Source organism: Elephas maximus, chromosome 16, assembly GCF_024166365.1.
Source record: "Elephas maximus indicus isolate mEleMax1 chromosome 16, mEleMax1 primary haplotype, whole genome shotgun sequence".
NCBI classification, from domain to species: Eukaryota; Metazoa; Chordata; class Mammalia; order Proboscidea; family Elephantidae; genus Elephas; species Elephas maximus.
The window spans coordinates 47,033,209-47,047,150 of record NC_064834.1 but is presented as its reverse complement, the minus strand read 5'-3'; the positions used below and the strand labels follow the sequence as shown (position 1 = coordinate 47,047,150).

General features: G+C 48.2%; 1 protein-coding gene across 1 annotated transcript in view; it reads left to right on the top strand.

Annotated features, from left to right (window-relative positions):
• The first annotated feature begins 8,875 nt into the window (after positions 1 to 8,875).
• PDLIM1 (PDZ and LIM domain 1) overlaps positions 8,876 to 13,942 on the top strand; it is a 53,406-nt gene continuing 48,339 nt past the window's right edge. Inside the window, exon 1 of the mRNA XM_049855244.1 lies at positions 8,876 to 9,089. Within this exon, the coding sequence (XP_049711201.1) occupies positions 8,994 to 9,089 (96 nt within the window). The 5' untranslated portion in view covers positions 8,876 to 8,993. The remainder of the gene's footprint in view (positions 9,090 to 13,942) is intronic.

Below are 13,942 nucleotides of genomic sequence, written 5' to 3'. Positions count from 1 at the left end.
TCATCCACTTCATTAAGTTTAATATTGATAAAATATTTTTTATCTAATCTACTATCTGTATCCAATTTTGTCTATTGACCAAACGATTGTCCTTTAAACATTTCCCCCCCTCAAGTACAGGATTGAATCTAGTATCAGATATTGCATTTGGGCGTCTGTCTTTTTAATCTCTTTAACCTGAAATATTTTCACTGCCTTTTTTTGTCTTTTATGACATTGTCATTTTTGAAGATACAGCCCCATTTTACTTAATATGGGGTTGTCTGATGTTTTCTCGTGCTTAGATTCAGGTGATGCATTCCTGGCTGGAATGTTCCATGAGCAATGTTACAGTGTCATTCTGTCCCTCACTGGTGATGTTAATTTTGATCTCCTGGCAAGATGTCTGATTTCTCCATTGTGTCATTATTATTTTTTCCCTTGCAGCTAATAAGAAATCTGCGGGGAGGCACTTTATGACCATACAAATATCCTGCTCTTCATCAAACCTTCACCCTTGATTGTGCATCCAATAATCATTCTTGCCTGAATTAATCTTTACTATGTTGGCTGATAAGGAGCCCTGGTGGTGCAGTTGTTAAGTGCCTGGCTACTAACCAAAAGGTTGGCAATTGGAACCCATCAGCCACTCCGCGGAGAAAGAAGTGGCAGCCTGCTTCCGTAAAGATTTACAGCCTTGAAAACTCTGTGGGGCAGTTCTACCCAGTCCTGTGAGTAGGAATCGACTTGACGGCAGTCAGTTTGATGTTGGTTGTAACATGATTGTTTTCAAACTCCAGCCTTCCCTCCACATTTGCCAGAGTTCAACTATAAGTAAGAGCCTTCTTTCTCCTTCATTCATTCCTTTATTTTTGTATTTGTTTATTTATATATCTAGTTATTATCTGGAGCCCTGGTGGCATAATGGTGAAGAGCCCGATCGCTAACCAAGAGGTCGGCAGTTTAAATTCACCAGCTGCTTCTTGGAAACCCTATGGGGCATTTCTACTTTGTCCTATAGGGTCGCTATGAGCTGGAATTGACTCGACGGCGCCTAACGACAACAAGTTATTATCTATGTGGACTTCTGGATTCTTATTTTCTCTGATATGTTATAATTTCTTATTATTTTACTGCTCAAATTGTCTAACAGTTGGCCAGTGGGGGCCGCTTTAGGCTGGCTCTGTGTCTTCGTAACATATTCTATCACCTCTTTAAGTACTTCTTTACTTTCTGCATCACAAACTATTCTAGGCTCATCTTGTACCTATCCTGCCCCAACCAAACTAAACCCATTACCACATCTTTTTTCCTATGGACCAGCTGGTGGGTTCAAACCACTGATCTTTCAGTTACCAGCCAAGTGCTCTAACCACTGTTAACAACAGGGCTCCTTCCTATCCTGCCACAGCCCTGGAATTTCTTTGAGAAATGCTGGTTCCTTTTACGGTATTTAGAAATCAAGATCTGAGCTAGATCTACTCATTGCTCTGGAGTATCATCGCTTCTCCGTCCTTTCGGTAAGAGAACATATGCACGCAGATACACGTGCACATACTTACATAAGTACGTACACACAGGTACAAGCATATATGCACATAACATAATGTATAATTTATCTTATTATTTGTACATTACACCAAAATGTCAGCTCCACAAGGGAGGAAATTTTTATCTGTTTTGCATAGAACAGTGCATAGCAAATGGTAAGTGTTCAATAAATAGTTGTTTACTAAAAGAGAAGAAAGAAATAGCCCCAGTAGGCTAAATGATTTGCCAAATTTTCACAGCCGACAAATGGCAGAATTCTCTTTTATCATGCTGGTCACAGGGAAGGACATTATTCTTTCAGAGACCCAAAATAGGAACTGAAGTCTGGCTATACCTAGGATAGTGGCTGTCTTCATGGCCACTGTCCTGTCATTGACTTTATTTTTTCTGTCCTCTTTTACTTCCCTGTACCTCTATAGTTTGTATCTTTGCTTCCTATTCTCTGGGGTTTATACTCTCAAGTGGTCAGTGGGCTAGGTGGCCAGGCCTGGAGGTAGAAGACCAGGACTCAGACCCACATGACCCAGTGTTGATGGCTAAGACCTCTCCCCGGCTTGCAGTGTATCCTAACTAGGGGTGTGGGGTGTTGGTTATGGTGGTACTTGGAGATAGCAGAGTCACTGCTAGCTGGCCTTCTGTTCTGTTCTCACCCCGCTTCAGCCCTGATGCTTCCCAAGGAATCACCACATGGAAGTGGAGTGTTGAAGGTAATAGGAGAGAATGCAGATCTAGAGAGGGTACGTGGAGACCCAGCAGAGATGAAGTCACCCACTAGGATCCCTGGCATCACGGAAACTGGCTCGGCCACTCTATCCGTCCTCAGATGCTATAAATAGTCAACTGCAGTATCAGTCGGGGCAGACCAGGCCAATGGCACAGACAAACCCTTGAGAGGAAATGGATTTGGGGGAGGATGGATTTACAGAGAGAGAGCAAATGAATGGGTGGGACAAGATGGGACTGACAGAGAGCCTTTGCCTGTCTCCCCACTGCACACAGAATCAGATCACTGACATTCAGAGCCCTTCCCACCCAGTTTGCCAGCCTGCCCATCATCCAATAATGTCATTCTATCATTTCCACTAGCTTGTTCACTCTGTCTTTGCTGCCTGGTATGTCCTTTCTGCCTCCATATTGGCTCATGCTTTTAAAGCTTATCTCAGATTCCACCTCCTCTAAGAGGCAGTTCAAAAGGCCATCTCCGGAAGAATTGAGGCTGGTTGATTTGCTGACACTTGGGCTGTGAGTGTCCCTGCCAGTGGAGCAGGGAGACCTGGCCCTTGGAGCCTCCCTGGATTGTGGACCTGAGGGGCCTTCTGGGAGCCTAGGAATCTCTGAATAACCTCCTGCCCTCCACTTAAAAAGCCCTTCAGATCCTATAGCTCTTTCCTGCCTCCCGTGCCTCTCTTTGCTTTGTTCCTTGGTTACTGAATGATTCTGGGGAAGCCTCCTAACCCCTCTGGGCCTGCCACAGGCTGCGTTCCCTTGACCTCAGAGTTCAGCATGTAGGGTGTTTATTGAGGAGTGCCCCTGGGATCAACACTGGTGGAAGGGAGCAGGAAGGAAGCTGGACTGGGCAGAGAAGTTGAGCTGTGATGTTGGCCCAGTAGCCTCAGCCTATTCCACAGGGTGCTCTGCAGCCAAAATGACCCATCAAAGCTGTCCCATGTTGGGCCAGATGGCCAGTCCTTTACTCCTTTACTTCTACCTCCATCAATCACTGCTTGTGGGCTGCCTGGGGAAAGGCATGCCCTTGGGAAGGCTGCTCTCTGTAGAAGACAGTCCACCCTCAGCACTCCCAGCAGCTAGGCAACATGTCCTTCCTCAAAGAAGGACCTGGGCAGCACATATCAGGCCCTCTGCTTTCTCCTTTGTAAAAAGGGTGTCATGCTAGTTAATTAGACTCTGTACACGATGAAATGCAACAATGTATGTAAAGTGCCTAATATATTCTGACTCAGTCAATGTTTAGTAAGTGAGGACAATGTTTACTCTCTAGATATTGGGATTGGGCTGGGCCTAGATGGGTAACACTGACCCCAAGCTACTGTTTTTCTCCTGGAGAGGGGGACAGAGGATGGCTTCAGGTGAACTAAAGTCTCAAATTTGGACTTTTGAAGTTTCTCTAAAAAACAACAAAAAACCCATTGCTGTCGAGCTGATTCCGACTCCTCAGGGTTATATACTGTTGCTGTGGTTGTTGGCTGCCATTGAGTCACCCTGACTCATGGTTACCCCATGCACAATGGAATGAAACACTGCCCAGTCCTGCACCATCCCTATGATCAGCTGCAGATCAGACCACTGTGATCCACAGCGTTTTTATCAGCTGATTTGCAATAGATGGCCAGACCTTTCTTCCTAGTCCATCTTAGTCTGGAAGCTCCGCTGAAACCTATACAGCATCATAGCAACACTCCACTGAGGGTCAGGTGGTGGCTGCCCATGAGGTACATTATCTGGTACATCATTCACCTGCATGGAAGGTAAAAACTCTACCACTGAACCACCACAGAAATACAATGACGGAAATGAAATATGTTCATCATACAACTTTAAATTTGGGGCCCATTAACAGATGAATTATATTTTTTATTAGTCCATTAATTATCTTGTGAACACCACTTTTATATTCCATGGTCTTTTTGTCTTACTTTCTCCAATATAAACGTTTACTATGAGCCACCTTATCTGTGATCTGGTTTTAGAATTTCTTCTCCTTTTTCAGGGGTGCTTCAGAAATGGTAGCAGCCCAGGCCTCTCTCTGCTTCTGGGAACCCTGTGTGAGGTCTGCCTGTCCAGGTGGGATGAGAGCCAGGAGCAGGTGGGCAACACACGTGTGGCCCTCCAGCTCTGCCTCATTTCCTTGTCTACTAGGCAAAGGACTGGCCTCGGGCCACCAGCATATCTATTCACGCCTTCAGTATCCCAGAAGGAACTGCAGCCTGGTCCAGTACTAGGTTTCCTTAGGCCAGGCGCTCCATGGAGCATGCTCTGTGCAGGTACCTAATTCACAGTGGCCACTTCAGGATTTCCCTGGGGCTGGAGCAGGAAGCAGTGGAAGAAAAGCAAGACTTAGGAGCCCAGGTCCAACCATGGTGCAGCCGAAGGCACTCCCTACCTGGTCCTGCCGCTGCCTGGCCTGGAGCAGAGCCAGGATGAGGCACATATGGGACCCCAGCAAGGGACGCACAGACCCTGGGAGCAGGGTTGGGAATTGGAAGGGACTAGACAAGCGCGAAGGAGCCCTGGTGGCACAGTGTTGAAGTGCTCGACTGCTAACCGCAAGGTGGGCAGTTGGAACGCACCAGCCACTCTGCAGGACAAAGATGTGGCAGTCTGTTTCCGTGAAGATTACAGCCTTGGAAACCCTATGGGGCAATTCTACTCTGTCCTATAGGGCCACTATGAGTCGAAATTGACTGAACGGCAACAGTTAAGTAACAGTTAAGTAAGTAACATAAGCGAGAGATAGGACAGGTCGGAGAGACGTCTTTGTTTTGCTCGCCTCTAACCTTGGCTTTCAGTTGTTTTCATAGAAAAGAGAAGCAAGTCACTCGGATGACATTTGAGCAGAGTGCCCGGGCTGTTGCACCGGTTTGGGGACATGGGAGCAGCTGCGTGCGCAGTGCCCTGCTGGCCTGCTGCGAGACCAGAGCTGCCGGCTCACTCTCTCCCATTGAGCAGGGCTGGGGCTCAGATCCAAAAGCTGGTGTCCCAGTCTCAGTGATACCTATGCTCCTTCAAGGGTCCTGGCCAGAAACTCTCAGCCCCAGAGATGGCAGTGATCTCCTGCAATGGGAGCTTTGCAGTCATCCTGGCTTGGCCGCAAGCCACGTAACTTTGGATGAGTTATCTGGACAAGCCCAGAACTTGTCCCAGAAATTCAACGAGACCATATGTAAAGCCTAGCACAGCCCTAGGCTCATTGTCCATTAAAAGCGGGGGACGTGGTTCCCAGAAGCAAAGCCTCTACACATGGGTCTAGAGGGTCCTAGCAATTGCATCCTGGTTCTGGGGGTTGCCAGCTCTGCAGAGGTCAGACTTGGGGGAATCCGGGCAGCAGGGTTCCCACCCGTCCACACTGTAAAACCGCATTGAGAGCTGGAGAGATCCACCGTTGCCCCTGGCTTCTCAGTCCACTGCTCCTCTGGCCTTTTCCTGTCCCCCTTGCTTCCATTTCTTCTGCATTCTCCCTGTCCTCCTCTACTAGCCCCCCTCTCCCGTCTCCCCGTCCCCACCACCAAATACCCAGATATTTGATAGACGCTGTTTAGGTCAAGAAACTTTTGAGGAATGTATAATAATAACAAGGCAACTGAAGTTCAGAGAGGTTGTTTAAGGCCACTGGACTGGGGCTGGGCAGGAGTCCTAGCAGTCAGGTCTGAGGGAACAGGAAAGTATGGATAAATACATATGATGCTTGTGTTTTGGGGGTCAGAGCGTTAATCAGTCACCTGGTATTTTCTGAGTACACACTGTGTGCCCAACTCAGAACCAGCTGCTGGGGGAGAACAGGGAGAATCAAAAAATGATAGAAGATGAGGTTCCCCACCCCCAGAAAGGCTAGCATTCAGTCCCCATCAAAGACGCTGAGATCATTCTTTTTGATTATTTTGAAACTTTTACATCATCGTTAGAGGAACTTACAAAAAAAAAAAAATTCTCCCCAATGCCATTTCCCATATGGCGTTAGTTTTTGTGCTTTCTCCTAATTTTTATCAATAGGTATACATGGTTTTTATTTTTTTTAACATGGTAGACAGAACATTTTGTTCCATCCTTTTTACATATTTGAAAACACGTTTTCCTGTCTCCTCAGAGTCTTCCTGGTTATCAGTTAGTTTCATGTTGCATTCTATTCCCTCATATGGCCATACCATATTTAGCCACTTTTCTGTTATTGGTTGACTCTAGTTTTTTTGTCCTTATAAATAATGCTGCTATTAATATCTTCATACATATAGCTTTTTTTCCTCCTTTTAAATATCATTGGAATCAGCACCCAGAATGAGTTGACCATTTCAGAGCTCCCGCTGTGTAGAGCCAGACTGCAACTGAGAACAGTTAGCGATGAAGCACCTGAGGCAGAGATGTCCCCGCACACATCTGACTAACGCACTAATGCCCTGTATCCGTATACAATGTTGTACAGAACAAGCATGTATTGGCATCTGCTATGGAGTCCCTGGGTGTCACAAAGCACACAACTACTAGCTCAACTACTCCTCACTACTAGCTGAAAGGTAGGCAGTAGGAGCCCACCCACAGGCACCTCAGAAGACAGCCCTGGCAATTTGCTTCTGAAAAGTCACAGCCTGGAAAACCCTATGGAGCAGTTCTACTCTGCACAGGTGGAGTCCCATCAGTTTGAATGAACTCTGTGACAACAACTATGTTTCAGGTCCATGTGAGGTCCAGGACACCTGGGGATGAATGCCAGGCAGTCCTCCCCTTAGGGAGCGTACAGCTGTGGCTTTTCAACGTTCTTTTCCTACAAGGATACATAATATTGAAAACTACTCTGCATCTAAGGGCAGAATCAAAATTTGTTGATTGCCCTTAAAATTTGGCAGGGACTTGAAACACTAGCATGTTTGCTAAGTAACGGGATCTTAATGAAAGAGGATGCAATTTTGGTGTTGGTGGTTGGTTACTGGTTGTAACTCTACGCCTTTTTTCTCAGATTAAAGAAAGAATACGTCAACCCAAAAAGCAAACCAGTTGCCACTGAATTGATTCCAACTCATGGTGATCCCACATATTGCAGAGAACTGCTCCACAGGGTTTTCACGGCTGTGACCTTTCAGAAGACTTCCAGGCCTCTTTCAAGGTTTATGTCCAAACCTCACGCTGTTGAGTTGATTCGGACTCATAGCGACTCTATAAGACAGAGTAGAACTGCCCCATAGGGTTTCGAAGGTCGTCTGCCACATCGTTCTTCTGTGGAGTGGCTAGTAGGTTCAAACAGTTGGCCTTTTAGTTAGCAGCCCTGTGCTTGATCACTGAAGCATCAGGTAGTAATAAACGCAATGGAGAAAAATAAAGCAGGGAAAGCTGAAGGAATTTTTGTGTGCCCTCAAGTGGATTCCAACTCATAGCGATCCTACAACAGAGAGTAGAAGTTGCCCACGCTGTAATCTTTATGGGACTAATAGCCAGGTTTTTCTCCTGTGGACCCACTACAGCGTTTGTAATCACCCCCGCCCCTTTCCGTGAGCAGGCGAGGGCTTAACCATTGCGTCACCAGGGCTCCCTTCTAGAGAAAAAAAAAAAAGAGAGTAAGTTTTAAATAGGTGCTTAGAGCAGGTTTCACTGAGAGGAGAACAAGAACAAAGAGATAACCCTGGGGGTGTCTGGGAGAAGGGCACTCCAGACAGATGGAGAATGCAAGGCCCTGAAAGAGAGTAAAGAGGACAGTGTGGTTGGAGCCAGGGAGCCTGTAGCAGCAGGAAGTGAGGTCAGAGAGGTAGTTGTGACTGATCCTATGAGAGTTTTAAGGATTAGGGCTTTTACTCTGAGGAAGGTGGGGAGTCAGAAGAATGCAGTCTAGGGGGAGGAGGGCAGGGAGCCCAGATAGAGGGCTAGTGTCAGGCTGGGAACCCAGGTCCTCTGACTCAGCCCAGTGCCCTTTCCATGCACTTAGCACTTGGCCTGCCCCAGACTTGAGGTATAAATCGTCCATGAACTAACTGTTGAGAAGGTGGGAACCTAGGGGAACTCCAGCCTGGAGGAAAGGTTTCCAGGCAGATCCCACCCAACCCAGTGATCAGGAAGTCCAATTATAAAATCGTGCTATGGCCTTATTAGCATTAGAATAGTCCCTGTGTGGAGCTGTCTAGCTCAGGACTCTGGGTCAGTGGTCCGAACACACCACTTTGTGGCCTCAGGCAAGTCTTCTAACCTCAGGCGGACTCAGTTACTTCATCTGTAAAATGGGACTAAAGGCCCTTAACTGCCTCTTAGCATCCAATGAGATCATACGAAAGCTCTTTTTAAACATCATTATCGTTTACAAAATGCAAGTAGAAAACTGGAGCTGACTTCAGAGGATTGACTTTGCACATTTTAAAACTGTTTTAAAAAGGACCAAATACATATTTATCTCCTCCGCGGTGAGTCGGCACCAGCCCTCTCACCTAGCACCGGCAGCGGGGCTGAGAGCGGCGGGGCTGGGTGGGGACAGGAGCGAGGTGGTGCTGGGGTCCCGCGCAGAGCCAGAGCTCTTTCTGTCCGACTCCGGCCGTGTCCTCAGCCGGCGCGCGGGGCGGGGAGCGACTGCAGGGTGCGGAGAGGGGACAGGCGGGGCGCGCGGCAGCGACGCGGACTGGGCGGAGTCGCCCGCGCCCTCCCTCCTCCCGCCTTGGTCCCAAGCCGCTGGCTCCGCGCCGCGCGCTCTTTCTCCGACAGCTGCCCCGGGAGCCCAGTCCTACCCCGTCTGTCTCGCCCGCTGCCGCCGCGCCATGACCACCCAGCAGATAGTCCTCCAGGGCCCGGGACCATGGGGCTTCCGCCTCGTGGGGGGCAAGGACTTCGAGCAGCCGCTCGCCATTTCCCGGGTAAGAGCAGCCTGGGACGCGCGCGAAAGCAGGACGCTCCTGGGCAAGAGGGCGGCGCGCCCCGGCGTCCTGGGGAGCCTGGGTCTCCGCGGGCGCTATCGGGGACGGCAGCTTTGGGCGCCGGGGACGGGAGCCGGGACCGAGCGGCGAGTCCAGGTGTGCCGGGTACACCACGCGCTAAGCGCTCTCCGCGCGCCTTGGAAGGGCAGCTCCCGTCGCTCTTTCCCTGGCGCTGCGTTCCCGAGCGAGCCGGCAGGTGGCCGGGCGTACACTTATGGGGTCCGCTAGAAAGAAGAGGGCAGTTTTCGTTCCTCCTCCCCGGAAGCGCAGCTCCTCGTGTGGGCGCGCCTTGTGAACCCGCGAGGGCATGAGGGTCCCCCAAGATCGCGCACGCTAGGAGATGGGCCTTCCCGGCTCTTAAGACTCAGGGCGGCAGAAAGCAGTTTGGAAGCAGCAGGAAAGACCTGGAAAGTGAGGTGGAATGGGTGGAAAGTTTACTGTGTGGCGTGTGGGGTTAACAAAACAACAACCGAAACAACTAGTTTTCCACTCTCGGGACTTGATCCATAGCCCGGTCTGCCATTCGGAGAAAAGCAGAGTATTGGAAACAAACAAACTAACCCCAGATAAGCTTCTTGGTCATTCTTTCCTGCGGGTGGTGGCCATTACGTCTTTCCACCAGCCATTCCCGAATTATCATCCCCAGGGGATGAAGGAGTTGGTACTGGGGTGGGGTGGGATTCCCACCCCGTGTGTTTGGGGGTGTTCTTGAAAACTTCGGGGGGCTCATGTGTTTGGAAGGGCCCAGGCTCGATCTGGGACCACCAGACCCATCACCCCCAAATAAAGTGGCAACCCTAGGGAGACCCAGATCAGAGACGGGAGTGTGTAGGCTCAGGCTTTGGCCGTCTGTTGTTAGGTGTTGTCAAGACGATTTCCACTCAAAGCGACCCCATATGACTATGGTCACAGCCTAGAACTGCCTTATAGGGTTTTCTAGTCTGTAGTCTTTGCCAGAGCAGATCGCCAGGTCTTTCTCTGGAGGAGCAGCAGGGTAGGTGTGTTCAAACCAACAACCTTTTGTTATCAAGCTCTTAACTGTTGGCTGTCTAGCGTGGTCCAAACACAGCTGATGTCCCACTGCAAGTTGCCACATTCAGTGCCTGTGCCTAGAAGGCATAATGAATGTTTTTTGATTGAAGAAAGGGAACAGAAGCCCACCCTTTGGCAGCTATGCCCTGCCTGGAGGCCCCTTTGGGCCCATCTGAGTCAGAGGCACAGCTCAAACTTGCTCCCCGACCCCCCTCCCATCTTCTAAATACTCCTCTTCCTTGAATAGTCTGGGAAGGTGCCTGTAGGTCATTTTGACTTAAGTCCCTGCCTCCAGCAGCTGAAGGAGTATGGAAGGAGGTACAGGAGGAGAGGAGGCCTTCTCTGCCAGTCCCAATCCTACCCCCCAATCTTTCCAGGTGGGCCTTGCCATGTCGGGAGGTCTCCTCTGACTATTCCATTCCCAAAAGCAGGTGTCCTAATTCTTGGCCCTGTCGGTCACCTGCACACCTTGTCCTACTGGACTTCCTTGATTATTCTCACAAGTCCACGCAGTCTTCCCAGCCACCAGCCGAATTCCTCAATCGCAGGAACTATGCCTTCCCCACATGGAGACCTCCGCCCCCGAGCCTGGCACAGAGTGAAATCTGGCAGTGTGGGTGAATCCTTGTGGCTTATTAATAAATGCTTGCCCTGGGTAGGCATTGCCTCTGCACATTTAGACTCGCTTACCTCATAGTCCATTTGCCCCTGCTCTTTGTGTCTATAATTAACCCGTCAGCTCTCTCCACTTCGGAGATTTATATATGACGTGAAACCTTTTTTTAAGTAGTAGAGGATGTATGGGCAATCTGTTAAAAGGGCAGATACCGCCTGTCATTTTAGCTGCCTTAAAAAATCTTAAGGCAAGTGGCACTGTGCAGGAATGATGGCATGGTGTGGAACACCAGACTCTGAATGCATTTGTTTGTACCTTCATGTATTCATTCGTTCATCAGCACATGCTTAATGAGCAGGTGCTATGTGCTACTGTGCAAAACCTTAAAAACCAAAACAAACCAGTTACTGTTGAGTGGATTCTGACTCTTGGTTGCCTCATATGTGTCAGAGTAAACTCTGCTTCATAGGGTTTTCACAGCTGTGGTCCTTCAGAAGCTAATTGCCAGGCCTTTCTTCCCATGATCCTCTGTTTGGGTTTGAAGTGCCAACCTTCCGGTTAGCAGCCGAGCGCTTACCTCCCAGAGGCCTTATACAAAGCCTTAAAGCCCCAAAACCAAACCATTGCCGTCGAGTCGATTCCGACTCACAGCGACCCTATAGGACAAAGTAGACCCGCGCCATAGAGTTTCCAAGGAGCGCCTGGTGGATTTGAACTGCCGACCTTTTGGTTAGCAGCCGTAGCATTTAACCACCACACCACAAGAGTTTCCATACAAAGCCTTAGGGACCCAGAAATGGGAAGACATAGCTCTATTGTTAAGGTGTTCATGGTCTAGTGAGGGAAGCTAACCTCTTTTTTTGGGAGGAGGGCGGGAGCTAATCTTTACAATACCCCTTGGCAGGTGCTTTAATGAAAGTGTGAAAGTGACATAGGGAAGGTGGTAGCATTGTCATGCTGGTAGTAATTTCTTTTCTCATTATCTCATTGCTTCCACATGGAAAAGACATGGGCCTGCTCACTTCCTGGGAATAGGAAGGTCCTTGTCTTAAAAGGGCCCTGGGGTGGCCGTCTGAGATCTGGTGCTGGTCTGATTTCTGCTTCTTATTTGAACTGTACTTGAGGTGAGCCTTCTACTCCTGAGGCTAAGCTTCCTTATCTCTATAAGGGGGATGACACGGCCTTGGGCTGTGAGTTAGTGTATGCAGGAGTGCTCTGTGAACAGTGAGCATTATTGAGGAAGTGTTTGTAGTGACAAAGTTATTCACACCTTCTGGGTGAGAGGTGTGCATTTATTATCCTGGGCAGATGACTTTGCAGGTATGGTTTTGTATGTGGAGACTTTGAGTCTTCACACCAGAACAAACCATAAAATTAGGTTAGGAGAGGAGTGCCTTTTATTTAAATAACTATGTTTGCATTCTGTTGCATGAATTATTCTAGTACTGGTTCAAGTCTTGTGTTAAACTACTGTAGCTTCTGAATATAACTCTCTGATCTTGCGTACTTGAATTTTTTTCCATTTTCTTTTTTAACTTTTTTTTTGTTGTGAAATAAACACACATAAAAGGTCATAAAACACAAATGCACAGGAGATGATTATAAAGGAAACACCTGTACAATCATCACCCAGGTCAAGGAGTAGAACATTGTATGTAGCACCTCAGAAGCTCGCTAAAACTTAGCCACTATCCTTGACTTATGATAATCACCTCCTTGCTCTTCTTTATGGTTTTACCACCTAAATATGATCCTCAACACCATAGCTTAGTTTTGCTTGTTTCTGAATGGAATCACGTTATTGTTCATTGCTATCAGATCAGCCCCCGACTTGTGGGGACCACACGCACAGCAGAATGAAACGCTGCCCGGCGTTGCACCATCCCTGTGATCGGTTGTGAGTCAGGCCACTGTGATCCATAAGATTTTTCACTGGTTGATTTGCAGAAGTAAATGGTCAGGCCTTTCTTCTCAGCGTGTCTTAGTCTGGAAGCTCCGCTGAAACCTGTTCAGCATCATAGCAACACACAAGTCACTATGGACAGATGGGTGGTGGCTGCATATGAGGTCAACTGGCCAGCTGTTGATCCCGGGTCTCCCACTTGGAAGGGGAGAATTCTATTACTGAACCACCACTGCCTCCAAACAAAATCATACAGAGTGTGTTTTCTTGTGAATAGCTTCTTTTTGCTCCTCAATGTTGGCTTCTATGTTATTGTGACAGACATAAAATTTCAACCCAGATTTTCAAGTTTAAGTGGACGTAAGTTAGCTTTCTTCTTTTTCCAGTTTCTCATTTAAGCCCTTGACCCCTGACCTCCCTGATGATCCAGAGACAACATTTGCCACCGAGCCCTGAGCTTTTTCCTCTGTCAGTTCCTCCTCCAAATCTACAGTTGTCCGTCTCCTTGAGCTTTATTTTATTTTTCCGAAGTCAATTTCTTACTTCCTCTAATTGCCTTCAAGGGAAGCCTTCACAGAACCCATTCCACACCCAAGCCAAAATTGCAGCTCAGTTTATGTTGACTGTTTTTCTCTCCTAGCAACTGACAAAAGACAGGAAGGGGTGGGGCCAGAGATCAGGGGATGCCCTGAGTTGCAGGAGCTGCCCACTTGAGTCCTGGAGGAGCCTTTCCTAAGAGCCATGTGATTTTATGGTAACTGCTAGGCCCTTTGCTCAAGTATCACCAAAACCAAACCCATTGCCGTTGCATCGATTCTGACTCTTGTAACCTTTTGGTTAGTAGTTGAGTACTTAACCAATTATACAACCCAGGCATTCGCAAGTATCACAATCAAAACCAAACCCACTGCTGTCGGGTTAGCGACCCCATAGGATTTCCAAGGCTGTAAATCTCTACGGAAGCAGACTGCCCCATCTTTCTCCAGAGGAGCCGCTGGTGGTTTCAAACTGCCAACCTTTGGATTAGCAGTCGATCGCTTTAACCACTGCGCCACCAGCGCTCCTTCAAGTATCACAAGAGGTACTTACTGATGGATACTCTGTAGCAAGAGGGTCGTTTCTGATTTTTAAGTGTTATTTCCAGAGGACATTACATCATGCCTTAAAGGTTGAAAGAGCAAGGCTTGACTGTTTGATTATGAAAAGCAAGACACGTTCAGAATGAGTCAGTACGCATTAATG